This window comes from Polyodon spathula, chromosome 4 (genome assembly GCF_017654505.1).
Source record: "Polyodon spathula isolate WHYD16114869_AA chromosome 4, ASM1765450v1, whole genome shotgun sequence".
Classification (NCBI taxonomy): Eukaryota; Metazoa; Chordata; class Actinopteri; order Acipenseriformes; family Polyodontidae; genus Polyodon; species Polyodon spathula.
In genome coordinates, this window is record NC_054537.1 from 19,498,003 (window position 1) to 19,520,830 (window position 22,828).

At 40.8% G+C, this 22,828-nt stretch overlaps 1 protein-coding gene across 1 annotated transcript; it reads left to right on the forward strand.

Annotated features, from left to right (window-relative positions):
- Nucleotides 1-1,412: 1,412 nt before the first annotated feature.
- LOC121313790 (CMRF35-like molecule 5) lies at nucleotides 1,413-19,754 on the forward strand. The gene is made up of 6 exons (XM_041246584.1): nucleotides 1,413-2,109; nucleotides 9,153-9,479; nucleotides 10,152-10,218; nucleotides 11,221-11,304; nucleotides 12,389-12,499; nucleotides 19,694-19,754. The coding sequence occupies exons 1-6, from the start codon at nucleotides 1,956-1,958 to the stop codon at nucleotides 19,752-19,754; spliced, it is 804 nt and encodes a 267-aa protein (XP_041102518.1). The 5' UTR covers nucleotides 1,413-1,955.
- Nucleotides 19,755-22,828: the final 3,074 nt, after the last annotated feature.

The following is a 22,828-nucleotide window of genomic DNA, read 5'->3' on the forward strand; positions in this document are numbered from 1 at the left end:
TATAAATGATGGTGTGGCAGGAAATGGCGTTGCGGTCACTCAGACCAGAAGGAGGAACAACAAAAACACAGGTACAGTGCAGTGGCGCTTGCGGCGTTTATTAGAGAACAAAAAGTAATTAAAATATTTAAACAAAAAGAAACACTGCTCGCAGAGCAAAATAAAACAATTAAACAAAATCAATCTCGAACACAATACTAACAAATACGATCCAGGTCAGGCTGGGCAATCTCCTTCATTGATCCTAGATCGTTTTAAATTTATTGTCTTCTCGCTCGCTCTCCTCCGTACAGCCACCCGGAGTGAAGAGAGCTGCGGGTATTTACACAGGTGACCATCTTCCGATTAGCAGCAAATGAATCACTTAATTCATTCGGGAGATGGCCACCTTCTGCACGAGTTTTTAATGTGGATAGGGCTTCCCAACCACGCTGCAAAACAGTACAAAACAAAACAAAACGCACGGCGGTTCGCAGTCATCTATAAACAAAAGTAAATAATAAATAAACACAAAACACAGTACAGGGGGGGAGGGGTTCTAAAATAAACACTGTGCAGGGCTGCTCGTCCTGCTGTTACACATGGACATTGACGAAATGTTTTTGGTTTCTTTTAATCACTTGATCATTCATCCTTGACCATGACATGCTTGAGTGACTAATACTGAAGCATATGCACTTAATCACCTAATTAGTGAGACAGTTGATTGGACACTGGATATGGAGTGATTTCAGCTGTTGAATTGCAAGCAGTAAAGAAAATCACACCCCCCCCCCCCCCCCCCCCCCCCCCCCCCCCCCCCCCCCCCCCCCCAAAAAAAAAAAAAAAAAACAAAAACAATATGCCACGTCTGTCAAGAGAGCAGCATCTTCGTGCAATTGGCATGTTGGATGCTGGACTAGGGCAGCATACTGTGGCTCGCCGTCTTGGGTGCTCACAGCCTGCAATTTCAAACCTGGTGAGACGGTATAACCAGACACATTCTGTAACTGACAGGCCACAAACTGGGAGACCAAGAGTCACAACATCTGCCCAAGATCGACAGATCATTTTGCAGCATCTTCGTGACGTCAATTGTTAATCAGCACAATAAAAAGTCACTGCACCTGCTCTAAAACAGAGTTTGTCATTTTTCAATCACATCTAGTGAATTTTATCCAAATATAAGTGATATGTTTCTTTTGATGCTCAAATATAAGTGATACATTTCTTTTTATGCTCAGTATATAATTTAATTTAAAATATAATTTTAGGGACACCAAATTCTAATAACTACTAGTCTTGCTTACACCACAATGTACACATTGTTGCAATAAATGTAAAGTAATGCATGCAGGACGCAAAAATAAGAACGATCTAGAAAAATACTTACAAAGATGATACATTTGTTAAGCAATCTTCAATACCTGAAATACAGTTCAACTCTGTTGTAAAGCTTAATAATAAGCATGGCAAACCAGAGTAAACTATGGTGAATGCATAGTACTGTATAATCATGGTAACAGCATGGTAAAACTGCAAAAAAATACTGTGGTAAACATTTATAAGGGCTTTGATTCAAGACATTTCATTTATATAAAACCACTCAGAATCAGAAAGATGGAGATACTGGGCTGCTGTTTTGAAATTACTATCAGATGAGACATCCTGAGCTTCGTAGCCCCTGAAAAGGGAAACAGTTTTTAAATACACGTCTTTAATCATGGCATGGGTTCTGTCACCGGTTTATTTTCATGACGATTTGGAATAAAGTGCTGAAGCAGGTGGGACAACGCATATGGTAAATTTGTGTAAATTGCTTATTGGTACCATTTCTAGTCAGCCCCTGAGCTGTCGTGCTATTAAAAGTGTTTGGCTGTACTTATTCTGTGTTAGATGAATTTGATGCATAAGACCACCACATCCTTCAGCCCCCATGCCTGACCCTGCCATGGTTTCTACTCTATGACGAAATCATGCTACACTGTAGCAGAAACCTAGAGTATCAGTCATTGTGGTCAGTGTTTCTGATACATCAGGGTAGGCAGCGAGAGACACTTGTTGGTCGTCCAAACACAAACACAGACATGGAGCTTCTTCTCCTTCTCTTGGTTGTACCTGCACCTACAGGTAAGGGATATTTAACTGTCCTCACTAAATTCCATTCTTTAATAATGGAAACTTGAACTCATACTTTATTAAAATACTGTTTTAAAGAGTTGGTATACAAACTCCAACGTCTTTAAAAACAGTTCAAAGTATTCAATGGATGCTTTACATTTATATGTAATTTACCAAAAACAGTTTCTATTACAAGCGAGTTAAAGTTTCATTTTTTAGGGCCTAATTTATGAAAGGTCGCTAAACTTTATGGTGCACGACAATTGCAATTAATGTGCATGCCAATGATTTCTGTATTTACTATTGCAATTGTTTTCATTATCACCTGAAATAGTGGGCATATTATGGTGCACACTGATTTTATTATGACATACTATGGTAATCAGAATGAATATGGTAATGCATGATAATGTATTTAAATGAGGCACCCCACTCTAAATAATGAGATGAGCTTCATTCACACCGTGTTTACTAAAGGGCCATAAGTGTGTTGTGCACATTAAAGTGAGCGAAAATTACTTTGTTTGGGCACCAGGCTTTAACCACTGATAGACGTGCTATTTAAACCTATTTTCTGGCCTGAAAACTAATGATATGCAGTTTGATTATTTTTACTGACTTGATAAATTTGATTCTTTCAGTTTAGTAAACCAATTCAACAGATTTGTTTGTTTGTAGACTGTTCACTTGGTGGGTCAAAAAATATATACAGTGTCTACAGAAAGTCTAAACCCCCTTGAACTTTTTTTTTCACATTTTGTTGTGTCAGTGCCTCAGAGTTTCATACATTTAAATTAGGATTTTTTTTTCCACTTATCTACACACCGTACTCCACACTGTTAAGGGGAAAAAAGTTTCCATCCACCTGAGTTAATACTTGGTGGAAGCACCTTTGGCAGCAATTACAGCTGTGAGTCTGTTGGGATAGGTCTCTACCAACTTTGCACAACCTTGCACACAACTTTTTTCACTTGGAAGTTGTGGGGTAGGATGTGTAGATAAATGAGAAAAAAAACAATTTTAATGCATTTTAATTCTAGGCTATAAGGCAAAATGTAGACTTTCTATAGGCACTGTACATGTACTGTATACATTAGTGACGGAGTGTCCTGCCCCTTTATGTTTATTAGTGTTTTATGTTGTATGTAGTGTGTTAATGTTGGTGTTTTTGTATAAAATACACAGGATATAAATATGGGTTATGAGCACAAGTGTTTAAAATGTATATTTGTATTTAGGCATGAGGATTGCACAACACTTCACATGCAGGTAAAATAATATGTTAGCACGGGGAATTGCACTTTTATTAATTCATGTGCAGTTGTACCGAGACTCCAATTGAATGATTGATTAGCAATCGAGTCTCGGTACAGGTGCATAAAAACAGCATGTTTTCACTCACTCGGGGTTGTGTGTTTGGGAAGTGGAGAATGGGTTTGACAGAGGAGAGTTTGATTACAATAGCAATTGCTACAGCGTGCTGGAAGTGCCAGCACGATACTTGTTTGTTGGGTTCGTTCACATCCGTTTTTGTCTGTCTGTTTGTTTGGCCAGCGCACCCTTTGTTTTGTGTGTCTTTTGTTTAAATCTTTTGTTTCATTATTATTTACAATAAAACTCTGGACACCGTAGCATCACAGATTCACTTACCATTCCTCATTGTTTGGAATCTGCATTTCTGGTCTGACGTCAGCTTTTCCCACCTCCACCAGCAGAGGGAGAATGCCTGCTGGTTTCACCTCCACCACCATCATCCGAGGGTAAGGAGCAGGAGCTGCCTCTGCATCCTCCGAGGCGGACTGGTCCACTCTCCTCTGAGGGGATTTGGGACTGGCTGATGGAGCCTGAGAGGGATATCGAGGAGGCCCTCCCTGCTGTGATCAACCGCCTGTGGGCCCAAGATAGGGAGCGCTGGGAGGCCTGGGAACATCAACACCACCCAGCATCCCTCCCAGACATCGCAGCCATGATGCTCAACTACCTGGCTGTGAATATGGGAGGGGCCGCGCTATCTCCAGCACCAAAGGGAGAGGAGCCATTGCTGCCGTCTCCAGCGTCAGAGGGAGAGGAGCCATCGTTGTCGTTTCCAGCATCAGAGAGAGAGGAGCCATCGCTGCTGTCTCCAGCATCAGAGGGAAAGGAGCCATCGCTGCTGTCTTTACCAGCAGAGGGAGAATACCTGCTGGTTGCAATACCATCCCTACCACGTGGGGAGGAGAACCAGGAACTGCTGCCACAGAGCCAACACTTCCCACTGAGCACTATCTTCCCTGCACAACACAGCACAGACACAAGCACCACATTCCCTGGATTAAAGGGAGAGCCGCACCAGTCCCCTGCAAGTGAGGGACAGCCACACCAGTCCCCTGTAACAAGGGTAGACTACACGCCGCTCCCACCTCTGTCACCAGGAGTCTATACTCCTCCTCCACCCCTACCAGCAGGAGCATAGCAGCAGGAGCTGCCTCTGGCTCCGCCACCTCCACCACCAGGAGCAGAGAAGCAGGAGCTGCCTCTGCTTCCGCCACCACTGTGGCAGGACTGCTTGCAGCTCCCACCTCCACCAACAGAGGGTGAATTCCTGCTGGTTCCGCCTCCACCGCCGTGGGAGGACTGCTTGCAATTCCCATCTCCACCAGCAGAGGATGAATTTCTGCTAGTTCCACCAAAGGATGCCTGCCTCGCACCGCCCAAGGATGCCACTTCTGCATCGCCTGGGGTTGCCCGCTGCTCCGCATCACCTGGGGAGCTACAGGGTACAAGGGAGAAGTGGAGCTCCTGCTGCTGCCTCTATGGCCAGGGGCTCCCCTCCTGAGTTTGCCTCCCGAGGGTCTGCTGCTGCCGTCGCCTCCCGAGGGTCCGCTGCTGCTGCCTTCGCCTCTCGAGGGTCCGCTGCTGCTGCCGTCGCCTGGGGTCACCGGACCTGCTTTGCCGGTGGTTAGTGTCAGCCCTGCGTTTCCGCAAGAAATACTGTGGCTGGAGCCCAACAAGGGGGATTTGTCGGCTATGAAGAAGGGGGGATGGGTCAAGAGACCACCTCCCCCCTGCAGCACTTTCGCTACAGGGAATTTGGGGGCCGGAGCCCCACAAGGGGGAGCTGCCGGCTACAAAGAAGGAGGAGAAGGTCAGGAGACCACCCCCACAGACAGCCCAGCGGCGGCCAGGATTGCCTTGGCTGGAGGAGCTGGCCTGGGTACAGTCGGCCTGGGGGATCCGATGGATCCACTGATGCCATGTTGCCGATCCTGTGACAGTAGTGTTCTGTATGTTACACCAGGTGTGGGTTCTGGAGATTTGGTCAAGGCATGTTTGGTTTGTGGAATTGGCCAAGGTGTATATACCTAACTGCCATATCCCATAGGTTATTACAGTCTTGGTCAAGGGGATAAGGTCGTTCTGCCCCTAGGTATGGAGGCACAACCTGTTTTTCCTCCTGGTTGCATGTGTTGTCCCTGGGGATTGATCTAATGAGTCAAGACAAAACACTTTATGGTTATACATTCAACACAAAACATTTCATGGTTATGCCTTCGTTCCAGAGGATCCATATCCTCTCGCTCCTCTGTCCGTTGAGGGGAGGCCTGAGACCTCCTTGACCTGTGGGTAGCAAAAGCGTTCACATACAAGCTGAGCTACCCGATCGCCGGCTCTTATTTCAAAGGGCTCGGCCCCAGTATTTTGGACCAGGATACCTACATTTCCAGTATAGTCGGCATACTATTACTCCAACATAATTAGTTGTTCCCAGTAACTGCCTTAGCTCAGTTTAAGTAGCAGCAAGGTAGCCCTCAGTAGTTTCTTTGCTTCTGTAAGAGAGGTACTACACAACAACAAGTCATCCACATAATGCAAAATAGTGCCATGCGGGTTGTCTCTCAAGGGTCTTAGAGCCTTGACAAGACATTGGTGGAACACTACTGGGGTACTACTATGATACCCCTGTGGCATGCGGGTCCAGGTGTATTGGACCCCTTGCACCATGAAAGCAAACTTCCATTGATTTGCAGGCCTTATAGTTAGGCCCCAGAATCCATTGCTTATGTCTAGAACTGAGAACCAGCTGGCCTCAGCTGGTTCTTCAGTTAATATGTTGTGGGGGTTGGCTACTATTTTAGCCATCTTGGGCAGGGCTTGGTTCAAGCGTTGGTAGTCGATTGTAAGCCTCCACTTGCCCTCTCCCTTAGGGACTGGCCAAATTGGGCTGTTAGTGGGGGAGTTACACTCGACTACAATCCCTTGCATTAGTGAATCAGTAATAATGCCCTTTACTGCTGTCACTGCTTCAGGCTTGACAGGGTACTGCCGTTGTGGAGGATGGGCGTCTCCTTCAATTGTGATAAGCACGCCCACTGCCTTACCGCAGCCATTGCTGTGCAGAGCCCACACTTCCGTGTACTGCTCAGTCAAGTCCTGGAGTGTGAGAGGGAAGGATGAGACGTACATTACATCTAACTCTAAAATGTTTTTCTCATGCATTTTAGCATGATACATTTCGACTAACGGGGATTGTGAGCCAATTACAAATTCCACGGGTTCAGTTCTAAATGTTATTTGCGTACCTCCATTGACTCCTTCGATTACTACAAACCCTTTTGTTACCGGGATTGGCAGATCTATAATGGTTATTCCAGCCCCAGTATCAACTAACATTTTACATGGGTGGCCTCTTACCGCTGCGTCTTTCATCCCCATCATCATTACCTCCCCCCTTTACTCCGACTGAGGCCACCGCACGTCACTCCCCTATCTGTGCCTGCAGCCGTCGCAACATTCTTACATATTCACTATAATCTCCTTGCAGTTCTTCTGCCGTTTCAGACTTTCCTGTAGCCACTGTCACTTTCCAACAAATCATCTTTAAGTATCAATAGGGCCACAATTAGAGGATTGCTTAAAATCTTATTCATTCTAAAACTTGGTGTGATTTTGCAGCTGTAAGCTGTGCCTTCAACATCTACTATTAACACTTCTGTGCTGCTGGACAACTGCCCAGACACCTTAATGCATACTGCCTTCTCTCTGGCAACACGCCCAAAATCTTATCTTACACTGCTTCTTTGAGCTAAACTTCTAGCTTCCAGTTCTATTGCATCACCGTTGCGATCCATATTTTATTTTAATCCACTCTCTTATATAAACTCCTGAACTAAAGCTTTCCATTCTCAAACTGTGACAGATCCTGTCCCTCTTCACAATCTGAGCTGCACTCTGCTATTTCGTGAACACAGTTTACGTGTTCCCACTCATACTTATGTAAAGGTCACATAGTGTTAAACACCTGCCTTTTCTAAAATGTTTGTTTATCTTTTGCTTAAACAAAACCAATCTAACCCAAGCAATTTATTAATAAAATTATCATTCTAAACTGACTTCTTACCAATATAATCTTCGAATATGACAAGTTACTTTACTGTGTGGATTTTTATTAATGGTTTGTTTTCTTTTGCACCTTAAATTTACACATTGTTGGTGCGCTCATAGACTTTAACTAGGGTTTTATGCCAATACCCTCATCCACCCCACTTCCTGACGGTTTGTGTAACAGGTTTTTATCTATTAACAGGTTGTCCTAACTCACAAATAGGTCAACATGTAATAGCCAACAGACAAACATATATTACATACATATGTAACACCCATTTCAGAGACTCCACATTAAGCTCAACTGTTGCTACTTAAAATGTGATTATAGTCTTACGTGTATGGTATAATCTTCACAACCATACAGCTTGCTAGCACAACCTGCCACAAACACAATACAACATAAACACAATACCACTCTCCTTTACAACACACACACAAGTATCTGTCACGAAAATATGTTTAATGTTCTCGTCTAGATCCCTTATTTTGTTTCAGGTTTAGTCCCTGACTTATACTATCATTGCGTTATACATGATTTATTAATGTCTCAGTTACCACATTAATCTAGTTATGATCACCTCTCCTGTTAGAAGCTCCATAAAAAATTAATTGTAACCAACATAAGCAAAACATCTTGTATATGTGCAAATAGAACCAGTTAATACTAGTAACTTTGATGCTTCATTAAACCAAGTGTTTTCCATTCAAGAAAACGCTATCTCCCTGTTTAGTTCAATACAAACTAAACAATCATTAATATGTAGACTCTTGAAAATAAAACGTTGATTTAATTCTGCATTTTAGGAACCAAATATTATTATACCTGCCATACCTGCCATTCAACAACTAATCAGAGTCCAGCCAACTTGTTTTTAGGAAGAAATTTAAGATGTAGACTGGACCTTTTGAAATGTGACCTTCGACAACATGTGATTGACAAACAGACTGGTCAGATCAAGTGCCGATGTAAAGCACAAATCTGAGAGTTACAGGATGGACAAGCAATCAGATTTCAGAGGGAAAGTAAAGTGGATTCCGGGCACCATCAAGTCCTGACTCAACAACTGATGTACGAAGTTTAAATTGCACCTGGCACTGTGTGGCATCAACACATCGATCAACTCCGTCAGTCAGCATCGAACAGGTCTTCCCCAGAGGTTGCTACAGCCACAAATGCCAACAAATGCCAATGGTAGACCAAGAGGAATTATTGCTGCCACCAACACCACCCAGTGCTACGACAGATGCAGAAACTGTCGGTGTACCTGAGGACTGCTCCGAGAGTCCATCTGCTGCCACCACTGTTGCCTACCTTTTAGCTAAGATGGAAGGACTGTTATGTTATTGTTCAGAAGCTTAAGGGTTAACTATTGCTGATGCAGTCACCGTCTGCTATAACATAGCATGTGTATAAAAAAGAGACATTGTTTTCCTGTTAAGTGTGTTCACTACTACGACAATAAAAAAAGGTTATTGTTCGTTAACTGGTTTCGTGTTTGTTGAAATATATATACGACATATACACCACATCTGAATCCTAAAATTTTAGGTGATGCAAAACTTTTGTCCAAGCTGTATGTGTCTGTGTCTAACAGTGCACCTTAATAAACCTGATACTGATCAACAGTGAACCAGCAGGCTTCTTGTTACTTTAATAAGATTACATTTACTTTGTGTTGTATTTGCAGGTGCTCCCAGACTGTCAGTCACAAGTCACTTGATAACGGGGAATGAAGGAGGATCAGTCAGTTTCCAGTGTCACTATGATCGGTACTACGACACTAATGTGAAATACTGGTGCAGAGGGTACGTGTGGAGCTCCTGTAAGGAGATTCAAAGATCTAGTGAGAAGCACAGGGATGAAGATAAAGTATCAATCAGTGATGATCGAACCCAGGGAATATTCACTGTGACTGTGAGGAGACTGGAGAAGAAGGATGCAGACTGGTACTGGTGTGGAATTGAGAGAGGAGGGACTGATGAAGGAATCCTGCTGAACCTCCAAGTTGCTGATGGTAAGAAAAACAAGTTTGTAATGTTAGGATACATCTGAAAATAATACAAAGATGATATTTTGTATTTACCTACATTATAGACAGATTTGCTATTGTGAATCTCCAGATCTGTCTCAGCACATCAAAGTTTACTTTTAACTTTTATTTTACTGGGAAGAGTACCTTGAGACAAGTGTTCCCAAATTGTCCTGAAAGGTTACACATATGATATTAAAACACTGAAATCTTCAAGATATATTTACACTTGGTTGTCAAATTGTCTTTGCAATTAAAGTTTAAAAACAGATTTACTAGGCACTGGGTACTCCCACAGGCTTTTCTACCAGTAGAACATTGGGGTTCTTTGAGGGCGAGGCAGTAATACACAGGTCCCGGTTTTGATGAAACAGTAAAAAACAAATTCAAAGTGTGGGATTGCACAGTTCTTTTGGTGTTGTGATTTTAAAGGTAGTTTGAGCTGAGGCCACACCTCAAAAGTTACGCCAGCGAAGAAAGACGGTGCAAAACATGTCACCAAAATACAGCATAAAGGCAGTTTCCTTGCGTTTGCTCTGAGTTTTTTTTTCTAATTAAGATCTGAAGCAAACACTTTAACAATTAATGGACTTTTTAAAATTGTTTTTAAAAGCTTCTATATGATCAGATTCTCTATTAATAACTGTTTCAATCCAGCATTGAGATCCACAACAACAACCTGCCAACCAACCACTGAGCAAACTTCAACAAGCGACCCAACCAGGTAAGTGCAGCGCTGCAGAGTCAGAGTTACGCTTTTGTTCAGTGTAGTCCCCTGGCAGTATTTACTGCAGTGTGTAGTATAACACTTACTGCAACCGTTACTGAAGTATTCCTTACAAAAAAATATCCTTCCCTTGTGCTATGAGATCTCATAACAACTTAATTTAGCCTTTAGGCCTGGTCACACAAGCAACTTCTGAATGTGGCCACTAGATGGAGTATTCTGTAGTCAGCATGTTGTCGTGTTTCACCATCCTGGCCAGTGTAGGACATTGTTCTATTTTGCTGATGATGAATTGAATTCTCATCAATGATACACTATGTAACACAATTTTTGTTCCTGGGTAGTAAGTGTTATTTCCTAATTGCTTATGCCTCAAAATATAGAAAATGCCTATTATTCCCCACAAACTTTGCTTTTGTGACCAGGACAGGTAAATTTCAAAATATCACTATTTCCAATGAGAAAACGGGCGCTTTTGTGTCTTTTCGTTCACATAAAGTCAGAAAAAAACAACACATGAATCCAAATTAACATGTATTTATACTAAAGTAATACAAAAATGACTACAAAAGATTTAGAAGTGAGTAGTTTTTTGAGATTTACGATTATACTGTAAATACTTTTGAGGCATAAGCAATTAAAATAACACTTACTACCCAGGAACAAAAAAAATAAAAATAAAAATTGTTACACGGTGAATTAGAGCCTCCCTTAGTGCTGTCTGAAGAAAATAATTTAATGAATTATATTAGTTCTGTATTTATTTTCTGGTAGAATCATAGCTGGATCGATACAATGACCTTTCAACTCTGCTGGCCCCACCTGCACAGTCGATCACTGCAGACAATACACAGCCATCAGAGTTGAAACGTCACAGCATCATGTGATTCCTTTGGGTTAAAGAAGTACTCGAAATCAGCCGGCAACTAGGATTCTACAGACTCAGATAATGCCAGGTGGATTCTGATCCAGCACTAAAGTAGGATTTGTATTTTATAGCACAGAAGCTCAACAGCCTGAATCAACATCGCCCCTTGCTGGCACAAATGACAATAGCCATAGCCAGGGGAGGATCCCAAAAAAGTAAGTGTCACTGATTGAGATGAAGTACTACAATATCTTGTGAACATTAAAGAAGCTAAAGAAAAGGCTCTATTTCAATATCCTTGTCTGCCACCAAAATGTATAAGCAAATGTTGCACTACAGTTATCCAATATTGAGGGTCTGAATGTACTCTAACCCACGCAACCAAACACTCTGCAGTCAGCTACTGAACAATCATCAAGAAACGGGCAAACTGACAGCAACAAACCAGGTAAGATTTGTGAGATATAGGGCCGTCCATATTCACTAAGCTTTGAACACCTTTGTTTTTCCAAAATGGAAACAAAATATTGATGTTACTGTTGTATAATTTAGTATGTGGGATTGAGTCTGTTAGGAAGGTTGTTTGGAGCGGGATTCTGTGAAGAGTTTTGTGTGTGTTACCTGATGTGTGATTAACAATAAAGTGTGTTCATTTAGAAGTAATTCATGGTGTGAGTCTAATTGTTTGTTGAAACCCCCCCAATCTACAACAGATACAATGCTGCAAAAACATACTTTAGGAGGCTCATTTAGGAGCTCCTAGATGCACATTTGTTGCTTCTTGCTAGTTCTGTTTGTTTTTCATTTTGCAAAAAGTGGTAATAGTGGATTTGCAAGCATTAATCTCTGCCCACCATTGTCATGACCACTGAGGGTTTAGAGTTCAGAATGAAGCACCCTATTCTGGCACAGACCACATGATTGGAGCTCAGTTAACAGATGCTGTCCTCGTGCCCTGTGGAGTTAGGCGTCTATAAGCAGGAATACTATAGTACACACTCTGGCTTTTTTAGCTTTTATACAGCAGCACACATAAAGCTATGGAACCCATTTCACTGTTATATATGTACAACCATACAATCCAACAACAGAGGAATAAATACACATTAGACAACAGCATTACAACATTCTGTAGGCTATGCTCTAGTGCATTGGTTCTCTTGTATGTGATTCTTTATCTCCCCCAGTGGAGAGGAGTCTGCCTGGGAGTTCTGGACTGTGTGGGCTGTTCTCTCTTGGCTCCTGTGGGCAGCTGTGCTCTGTCTGATCTCTTGTATCTGATTCTTTAACTCTCCCCAGTGGAGAGGAGTCCCCTGCCTGGGAGTTCTGGACTGTGTGGGTTGTTCTCCGCTGGCTCCTGTGTGCAGCTCTGCTCGGCTCTGCAGCTCTGGTGCCATGGGGCTTTCACAGGTGAGTCACAAACATTTTAGAAGACTTTAAGAGACTGTTGTGGTTTTCCTGAATGACTGGCTCTGGAATGACAAGAGAAGAGCTTCTCTGAACTCCCAGACCACACCTCACACCTGCTGAATCTCTAGGAAATATCAGATGATAAATGGGCCACATGCGGCCCATGGGCTGTGGGTTGTGTGTCCCTGAAACTGATCTATTAATGTATCTATATAAACTGATCTCTGAATATAGCTATATGAACTGTTCTGTTAATGTATCAATATCTGAAACAAAAATATATCAAAAAGATATCAAAAACACATGCCAAGTTTCAAGAAACCACTGGGGCAACCTTGCCCAGCACAAAGCAAATAGTATATTTTCATGTTGACAAAACAAGTTAATTGTCATTAAAACTCAGATGTCCTGTAATATGCATGAACGGATAAAAGTGCCGCGGGTCTGCAAAAAAAATACATTGGGAGAAAAAGGAGGAGGACATTTTTACCTTACTTTGGTGACTTATTTCTCTTACTGTAGGACAGGTTGTAGCAGGGCAACATGAGAGAAGCTCTGCCATAAAATATGGTGTTTTCGCTTTTGTATTGCTTATTTATTTTATAATGGGGTACCCCTCTGCCTCTTCTTCTGTGAGGGGGCAGTTTTCTGGGAATTGCCTCCACTCCCCACAGATGCAGCAACAATATTGCATGCCCATGCTATGGAGGAGGGCTTCCCAGCTTACCTCCTCCTGTGGCTGTGGCTCTGGTTACACCTCCTCTTCCTGAGATGGGGGGTGATAGTAGTCAGGCAACATATGCTGACGTCACCAGCTTCAAAGCACCACTCCTCCTTCCTCAAGCAAGTTAGGCAGGCCTCCTCTGGGGCAGAGATGTGATGGGGCTTGCGACCAGCGTCGCGCCGCTGCTTCCTTCCCATCCTCTTCCTTCCCTTCCCATCCTTAGAGGAAAAACCTCAGAATGGAGTGTGGTAACCAGCGGTGTACCACAGGGATCAGTATTAGGTCCTCTGCTATTCCTAATCTACATTAATGATTTAGATTCTGGTATAGTAAGCAAACTTGTTAAATTTGCAGACAACACAAAAGTAGGAGGAGTGGCAAACACTGTTGCAGCAGCAAAGGTCATTCAAAATGATCTAGACAAGATTCAGAACTGGGCAGATACATGGCAAATGACATTTAATAGAGAAAAGTGTAAGGTACTGCACGCAGGAAATAAAAATGTACATTATAAATATCATATGGGAGATATTGAAATTGGAGAAGGAATCTATGAAAAAGACCTAGGAGTTTTTGTTGACTCAGAAATGTCTTCATCTAGGCAATGTGGGGAAGCTATAAAAAAGGCTAACAAGATACTCGGATACATTGTGAAAAGTGTTGAATTTAAATCAAGGGAAGTAATGTTAAAACTGTACAATGCACTAGTAAGACCTCATCTTGAATATTGTGTGCAGTTCTGGTCACCTCGCTATAAAAAAGATATTGCTGCTCTAGAAAGAGTGCAAAGAAGAGCGACCAGAATTATTCTGGGCTTAAAAGGCATGTCATATGCAGACAGGCTAAAAGAATTGAATCTGTTCAGTCTTGAACAAAGAAGACTACGTGGCGACCTAATTCAAGCATTCAAAATTCTAAAAGGTATTGACAGTGTCGACGCAAGGGACTTTTTCAGCCTGAAAAAAGAAACAAGGACCAGGGGTCACAAATGGAGTTTAGAAAAAGGGGCATTCAGAACAGAAAATAGGAGACACTTTTTTACACAGAGAATTGTGAGGGTCTGGAATCAACTCCCCAGTAATGTTGTTGAAGCGGACACCCTGGGATCCTTCAAGAAGCTGCTTGATGAGATTTTGGGATCAATAAGCTACTAACAACCAAACGAGCAAGATGGGCCGAATGGCCTCCTCTCGTTTGTAAACTTTCTTATGTTCTTATGTTCTTATGTTCTCTTCTACAATAATTCAGAAAACAAAAATAAATAAAAACATTTTATGGCAGGGCTTTGCCCCGCCCCCTATTCATGTACAGGGCTTCTCTCCTACTGCCCTGCTACTCAGGTATTGACTTTTTATTTCTACATTTCACCTAAGAGTGTTGGGAACTACAAATTAAAAGTGAAATTGTGCTTTTGACTGACTTACTTTTCCTGCACCAATAATAATATATAATAATAATTTTTATTTTATAAAGCGCCACAATTCAAAGAGCTGTACAAACAGAAAAACCACAGAGAACCGTATATACAGCATATTAAGAGTATACATAATATAAAAAGAAATTACACAAATCAAAAACCAAATTATGATAAAAATGCTGAACGCAAAAGTGTGTCTTTAACTGATTTTTAAAAGCATCAACCATCTTAGCATCCCTGATAGATTGAGGAAGGTCATTCCAAAATTTGGGCACCTATAGCGAAAAGCCCTATTGGCCATGGAGCGAAGATTTGTTTTGGGTAATGTTGCAAATAATGCTGAAACAGCTAGGTTGGTCAGTAAAACATTGAATCCTTTTGTATGGAGAACCTCAGTAGCTAAGGCTCATGGTTCATCAACTGATTCAGATTCAGTTGTATTGTGTCTGCCAACTGATGATGATAAACAAACTACAAGTTAGGTGCCTGCTAATATGAAAAACAGTGAGTTTTAGCCCCCTACTGTATTCTGGATGAAAGTGTCTAAAGTGTCTCTGTGTGAGCAGAAAGAAATGTATAGTAACAATGTGTACAGATCCAGAACTATTGTACATGGTGCAGAAGTAACTCTGACACATAAATTAAAACATAATCCTCTTGTTAATTGTGCATGTAATATGTGCCTAAGCAAGTCATCAGTGACTGGGCTCACACTTTGTCCGGCATGCAGTCATTTGGCTAAACACTGTAGAATCTTGTTTGAATGCAATGATTCGGTAGGTGTTTCTTTCTCTCATTTAAATGTAAACCCAAAAAGATATTAAGAGGATTGAATGCATGAGTTGTGAAAGGGTCACTTAGTAAAATGGGCGCATCTGGGAAAATTAGAATGTGAGGAAGGTGTCCCTACTAAGTGTGTACAAGTGTCTTGTAGGTACGAAGTCAAGGCCATGGCGACTCACACCTGTGATGCGAGACGATGGATTCGAGAGCCTATTGTCGTGTTCGCTGAGCCTGCCCGAGCTGAACCTGAGACCGGAGTGAAGTCTTGCTGGGAGCGAGCTGAAATCCCGGACATGGATTGGAGAATTTAAAATGAAATGTATTAATGCAATAATATGTGTTATAATCTTTTGTAGTGTTTGTATAATCTTTAGTTTGGAAAATTATGTAAATGTGTAATCAAATGTAATGTTTAATGGTGCTCTAATCAATAATTGTGAAAATCATGCGTTCTTTAGGTATAAAATGATGCAGTAAGAAACTGGTATAAAATCATACAGTAGAAACTGGTATAATTTGATACATAGCCAGCTTTTGGGCAGTGGCCAGTTTTTAGGCGGTTTCTTATCAAGATGGGCTTGATTCCCAGAATTGAATGCTAAGTTTCTGCAGCACCCTTTTTAGCCTAAGAAAATGTTGTTAAATGTTGAAATAAGGTTTAATATGCTTGCTTTTTACTATAAACTATTTGTGCGAGTAAGACCATATGCTTAACACTGCCTGTTATGATAAAATGTATAAAATTGTTTCTCATCAGGAAAAATTCACATTTAAACAACTATGGGGTTTCTCTTAGTTCATCTCTTCTATTCCTATATTGAGAAGCTGGGAAATGGGGAAGATGAATGGAATGAAATACCTGATGTGCTTACTATGATATTGAAATATAAAAAAGTAATTTTAAGAAAAAGAATAGAAGATGGGTTTTAAGAAAGTAAAAACTTTATAACTTGCTGTGAGCCTGTCTTAAAGTCGTGCCAGAAAGTGAAGGGATAGTTGGCACGAAGAGCGGAGTTCTCTTATCAAACAGCGTCAAGGTTAGAGTGTCTTCCCACCATAGAAAAATTGGAAAAAAAACTTGATTATCGCTGGAAATTGGAAAGCTAAGTGCACAGCTAGCGAACCGGTTTTAGCTGGTTTGTGTGCCGCTGAAAAAAATAGGAGGTCGTCCACAGTTCAGCTGAGTTCGTGCTGTTAGGAAACTCATAGGACAGAGACATTACAATCTTACACTTAAATAAAAAACAAATAGATTATTCATGAAGAAGAAACTCTATATTGGAAGAACATAAGATGGAAGTTCCCTATAATATCTGTTAAGCACACGCCTGTAAAGAGAGAAGGAAAACTAATTTGAAGAATAGAATGGCATGAGGGAATATATTATTAGACATTAATACATATAATCAATATAATCATAACTAATAGTGTTGTATATATTTCAAACAACACTCATATATTCAAAATAATATTATTTTCTTTGTTTCACCTAGCTTTTTAGATAGAGTAGGGGTCGAGAGATGAGCGGGTAGAGTAGTTCACACTTGGGTAAAAATCTTTAAAAATCAGCCTCTATATTTTATCAAATCCATTGCATGTGTAATTATACAAACAATTAAATCAGGAATCATGGGTAATTACATGTGTATTTACATAGTAAGTACACAGTAATTAGATTGCTATTATGTTGTCAGTGTAAACTTCACCAGAGATGTGAAACAACCCTGGATATTCTTCAGGTTGTTTTGCTTACTGTGGTTATACAGTATGTTTGCTTTATTTTTTCTGTCTTTTATTAAAAGGGCATATTGTAAAGCCTTTTTCAATCGTGCAACATGTTTTGGTGAAATTTCTGGTCTCTTTATGATATCTTGTCCAAGATTGGGATAACATTCAGTTTTGTCGTTTATTATTCATTAAATTTTATACAACCCATGTGGGTGTTCCAACGCATATTGGAAAATGGACCAGAGATTTCCTTTAACCTGTTTGATCAATACATTATTCATGTATTTTATGTTTTTTTTTTTTTGCTTGAATATAAACGTCTGCGCTCGTTCACACTCCCTGAATGTTGTCTGTCAATGTAGACTAAGCCTGCTTCCTAGCTGTTCAAATGATCTATATAAATTTAGTATAGAAAATAAGTTTTTTTTTTTAATAATAATAATAATAATAATAACCCTACTTTTGACTGTTTACGTTTCTCTACTTTTTCAATTCCAAATGGTGCTCCAAAAACTGCACTTGCAGCCTGTATTTCCATGGTTTATTTTTCTCACTGCCTGCCCACTCTGACTATACCGGGGGTACCAGAAGATGTTTCCTGAGTTAGTGGTAGCAGGTGTTGTGGTCCACCAGGTTATTTCTCCTATTTGGTTTGATCTTCAATCATTCATAATAGTGCGATACCTCCACCTGGAAAGACTCTGCACACCTACAAGGATTCCCAGGGATGCTCTCCAGGAAAAATAGTTTCTGAAACCCAGCAGTGTAATAGTAATGATAATTCAGAATGGAGTCACAAATATAAACTAAGCATACTTTGAATGAAAATAAATTAAATTTTAATACTTATGCTAAGCGCAACCTGCAATACTCAAATGCCTACCACTAGGTGGCTCCATAACACGCACACAGGGAAATGATCTCACTCAGTTGAAACAAACAAAAAAATCTTATGTTCAATTAGATTCGAATTGGAAATAATAATAATAATAATAATAATAATAATAATAATAATAATAATAATAATAATAAAAACGTATTTCAATGCATAACACAGGAATATATACATATAACGATTTATCCAAAAATAGTCTGCTAAATAAAAATATGATCACTCACAAATTTACACCATATATAACGGTGACTAAATTAAATGATTAAAATTTTAGTACAAAATTATAACAGTATACCACACAAATAAACAATGAAAAAGAAACTTGACGACTTTACAGCTATTATTTTAATTTGAGTGCACTCGCTAATATACTATATTCATCTCTGTTGTTTCAGTTATGCGATTCTAAGATGGCGCATTTTCTGCGTTGTGGGAGCGTCCCAGGAGTATTTTGACACAAACAGTATTCAAAAACAGTTGGTTGATGGGCAAATTGAACAATTCAAATTAAACAGTCCCTTAACTAAAATATACAAAGTCCCGAATCTTCTCCACGTGGGCAGTTTATTTTAATGATTGTACAGGAATTATTTTAAATGGGTACAGTGAAATAAAAGTAATCATTTTACTTGCAGCTTTTGAACAGTAAACACAGGATTTGTAGATGAAAACTCAGTAGAGCCAACCTCCACCAATGCGAGTCTGGTGTTGGTAGTCAAGCGGCAGTGAATACACACAGATAAAACGCTGTTTATATTGCAGGCTGTTTTTTTTTTCCGAACCAAAACACAGTCTCTAGCTCTTCCTTTAACTTTTTTATTTTATTTATGCATTTAATTATATTGAGTTATTACGTTGACTCTGCAATGCTAACAGACGTCCTCTACACAGCTTCACAGATGACCAACCCACTCCAGTCGATTCCATCTCACTTCAACTTTCCATTCCTTCTGCCGTTCTTTCTCCCAGCATGCATTTCAGCACAGCAGCACACGAGGAATTGTAGTTCTTTTTGTAACAGGCTGCATTATAGTCTAGGACCTTTTGTAGTTCAGCAACAATATAAAAACTAAACGCAGTTATTAAACATTTTCAAAACAGAACAATTTACAAATCCCCCAACTTGGAAGGGACTACATATTTATACATGTATTCATTTCATTCAGATGGAGGTATTTTTTTTGTCAGGTCTCATTTTTTGTTGCTGTTGTAGCTATATTTGTTTCCATTAATTTTAAGGAAACTTTTCATTTTGACAATATCTACTGTTTTAAATCGCTCGTTTTCATTATGCTGATATCTGTGTGTGTTAATGAAATACAGTAGAGGCTACCTGTTGATGTTTGTTGTCATGCCGACGAGGGGGCGAGAGCTGGAGTGTGATTGGTTTTTGACTCCGTTGGTTTATGTCACGCGTCCAGTGTGAATGCCATCATAGGGTGTATAGTATTCTGAAAAATTAAGTTTATGCTGGACTTTCACGCTTTCAGTGTCAGTGTGAAAAAACCTTTAGTTACATTTGAGATAAACGGCAATGAAAGAGCTTAATTTAATAGGGCAACCCTTCATGATGGATATTCTGAAGGTTTCATCCACATATGACGAGCAGGGAGAAGTCGATTTGCGTCCCTGTTGCGGTTTCCCAAGCCAGCAGCAGAGGGTCTCAGCCACAGTGGCAGCCAGGCAGATCCGCCCCCTACTGCACTGATTCTGGGTGAATCGGAGCCAGGAGGGAGGGCGGCGGCCGAATATAATCTTGCCTATATACTTTCCTTTTCAGGGAGGGCTGAGGACATGAGCAACAGTTCTCATGCTGGCGATGTCGCAGCACCAACCCTGGACGCACTTTCTGAGCTAACCACTGCTCCCCGCAGTTGAGAGACCTGGTAGATACCAAGTGGAGGGTGCACCGGGGTGTAAGTGAGGCTGTTACCCAGGTGGTGCTCTCTGTACATGCTGCCTCTGCCCAAACGCTCAGGAAACCTGCAGTGGAGTGTGTTGCGCAGCATTGTGGCCAGAAACCACTACCTGAGCCGCATGGAGCCTGGAGTGCGTGAACAGTGTCCCTTCTGGCCAGCCCCCAACTGCTGCTTTTTTCCAGCTTTTAACAGACCTGTTGACATCTGTTGGTGTTGTTTTTACTAAAATGTTACTTGTTCTTATTATCATCTACAATTCAAAACAATGAAACTCGGAGCAGCTGATTCAAATTCAGCGCCGTTCTGAGACACAGGCGAGTGGAGGAGCCAACAGCACAGCAGAATAACGCAGTTAAATGAGGCAGTCTTCCCAGCGACAGCGAGTGGGAGAAGTACAGGCGTGGAAAAGTACAGAGCAGTTTAGAAGCAGTTTGAAAGCAGGCTGACGGCTGCAGAAGAAACTAAACTTCAAAAGAAAAACCCTCAACATGGTCTTCAAGCCAATAATCTGTGATACCTGCTTGATGTGGGAAATCCGAGAGAACCCAGCGGAGCTAAACCAAGTGTATGTAAAGTGCCGTGCGATCCAGGATTTGTATAAACTAGTAAATATGCTAGAAATGGAGCTGGAAGAAGTGAGGCAGCAACAGGATCTTGAGGAACTGGCACACCCACAATTCATGGAAGTCTGCATCACCCCTAACAGACTGAAAGCCACCAGGGAGATAGAAGGTCAGAACAGCTGGGTTCAGGTAGGCAGAAGCAGGGAAAAAAAGAAACTTCGTTAAACACAACCACCAGAAATCAAAACAACCAACAAATTTGAGTCACTTCAGAATGTTGATGAGCAGAACCAACAACAAGAGAATGAAAGGAACAACATCCAGGACCCCATTGACAGTGGTGACCAGACAGCAAAAAGAAGGGAGGTCATGATTGTTGGGGACTCCATATTGAGAAACGCAGCAAGTTCAATTCGCAGTTTGGACCCCCTTAATACAACAGTGTGCTGCCTTCCGGAAGCCTCGGTCAAGCACATCACTGAGAACGTGGACAGGCTCCTAGAACGAACAGGAGACGACCCGGTAGTAGTCGTCCACATCGGTACAAACAACATTGGAAGAGACAGACCAAAATCCCTGCAAAACAAATTCAGAGAGCTAGGAAGGAAATTAAAAGAGAAAACCAAAACTGTGGTATTTTCTGGTATACTACCGGCACCTTGCAAAGGACCATATGGACAACTGGAAATAATTAATCAAAACGCATGGCTGAAGATGTGGTGCACACGGGAAGGCTTCACCTATCTTGATCATTGGACCACATTCTACAACGAGGACTATCTGTATAGACGGGATGGACTGCACTTAAATAACAAGGGAACCAGTCTACTTGGAGAAAAGATCCTCGAGCAGGTTCAGAAGCATTTAAACTAGAAAGGAAGGGGGGAGAAATCAACAAAAAAACAGAAGGGAGACCGCATCAAAACAAGAACAACAACTCAGGTAAGACAACCATTAAATGTATTTATCTAAATGCTAGAAGTATCAGAAACAAAATTCTAGAACTTGAAGCTACTGCACTAACAGGTAACTATGATGTGATAGGTGTTACAGAAACGTGGTTGTCTGAGAGTGATGGGGACGAATATAATATTTGTGGGTATACACTGTATAGGAAAGACAGGCAGGACAGAAGAGGAGGAGGGGTAGCGCTATACATAAGAAACAGTCTTGAAGCCCAGGTGTTAAACCTGGACAAAGAAAACAAAGCCGAATCAATATGGGTCAGAATAACGGACAAAAATTCAAAGGGCATAATAATAGGAGCATGCTATAGACCGCCAGATTCAGACGGTGAGCACAATAATCTGTTATACAATGACATTAGAAATGCGTGTAGCAAAGGAGAAGCCATACTAATGGGGGATTTCAACTTCCCCCAAATAAAATGGGAAAACCCGGTGGGTAGCACGAAGGATGAAATAGAAATGGTGGAAATGACAAATGACTGCTTCCTAACACAATTTGTCAAGGCACCGACTAGAGGGGAGGCATGCCTTGATTTAGTCTTTTCAAATAACGAAGATAGAATAACTAAAACAGAGGTCAGAGAACCACTGGCAAACTCAGACCACAACATGGTCTCATTTGAAGTGTTTTTTAAAACCCCAAAAGTAATGACTAAAGCTAAGGTTTACAATTTTAGAAAAGCAAACTATGAAGGTATGAAACAGAGACTAACAGAAGTAGATTGGAGTAAAATAGAGAAAACACCCACAGAAGAAGGATGGTTGTTCTTCAAAAATGTAGTACTAGAGGCGCAAAACAATTACATCCCTAAAGTAGACAAATCTAAATGTAAAACTAAATTGCCAAAATGGTTTTAATAGATCAATTAAAAAAAAAATTCAGCAAAAAAAGGCACTTTACAGAGCATTAAAAAAGGACCAAAAAGAAAGTACACAGAAAGAGTACACAGAACTGCAAACGCAAGTCAAAAAGGAAGTTAGAAAGGCCAAGAGAGAAATAGAAATGAACATTGCTAAGGGAGCTAAAACCAATTCCAAAATGTTTTTCCAATATTACAACAGCAAGCGAACATTCAAAGAGGAGATTAAATGTTTAAGAGATACAAATGGCAAAATCGTAGATGAAGAAAAAAAATAGCAAATATATTAAATGATTACTTTTCACAAGTTTTTACAAAGGAAGATACTAACAACATGCCCCACATGTCATCCAGGTCCTATCCAGTTTTAAATAACTTTAGCATAACTGAGGCAGAAGTGTTAAAGGGACTAGGAACTCTTAAAATAAACAAATCCCCTAGGCTGGATGAGATCCTCCCAATAGCACTCAAA

What these genes read in the sequence shown, in the direction of transcription:
- LOC121313790 (XM_041246584.1), top strand. Translation starts at nt 1,956, where the DNA reads ATGCTACACTGTAGCAGAAACCTAGAGTATCAGTCATTGTGGTCAGTG. An exon ending in CAGGGGAGGATCCCAAAAAA is followed by an intron (nt 11,305 to 12,388) that starts GTAAGTGTCACT and finishes AACTCTCCCCAG; the next exon opens with TGGAGAGGAGTCCCCTGCCT. An exon ending in GTGCCATGGGGCTTTCACAG is followed by an intron (nt 12,500 to 19,693) that starts GTGAGTCACAAA and finishes CGGTTTCCCAAG; the next exon opens with CCAGCAGCAGAGGGTCTCAG.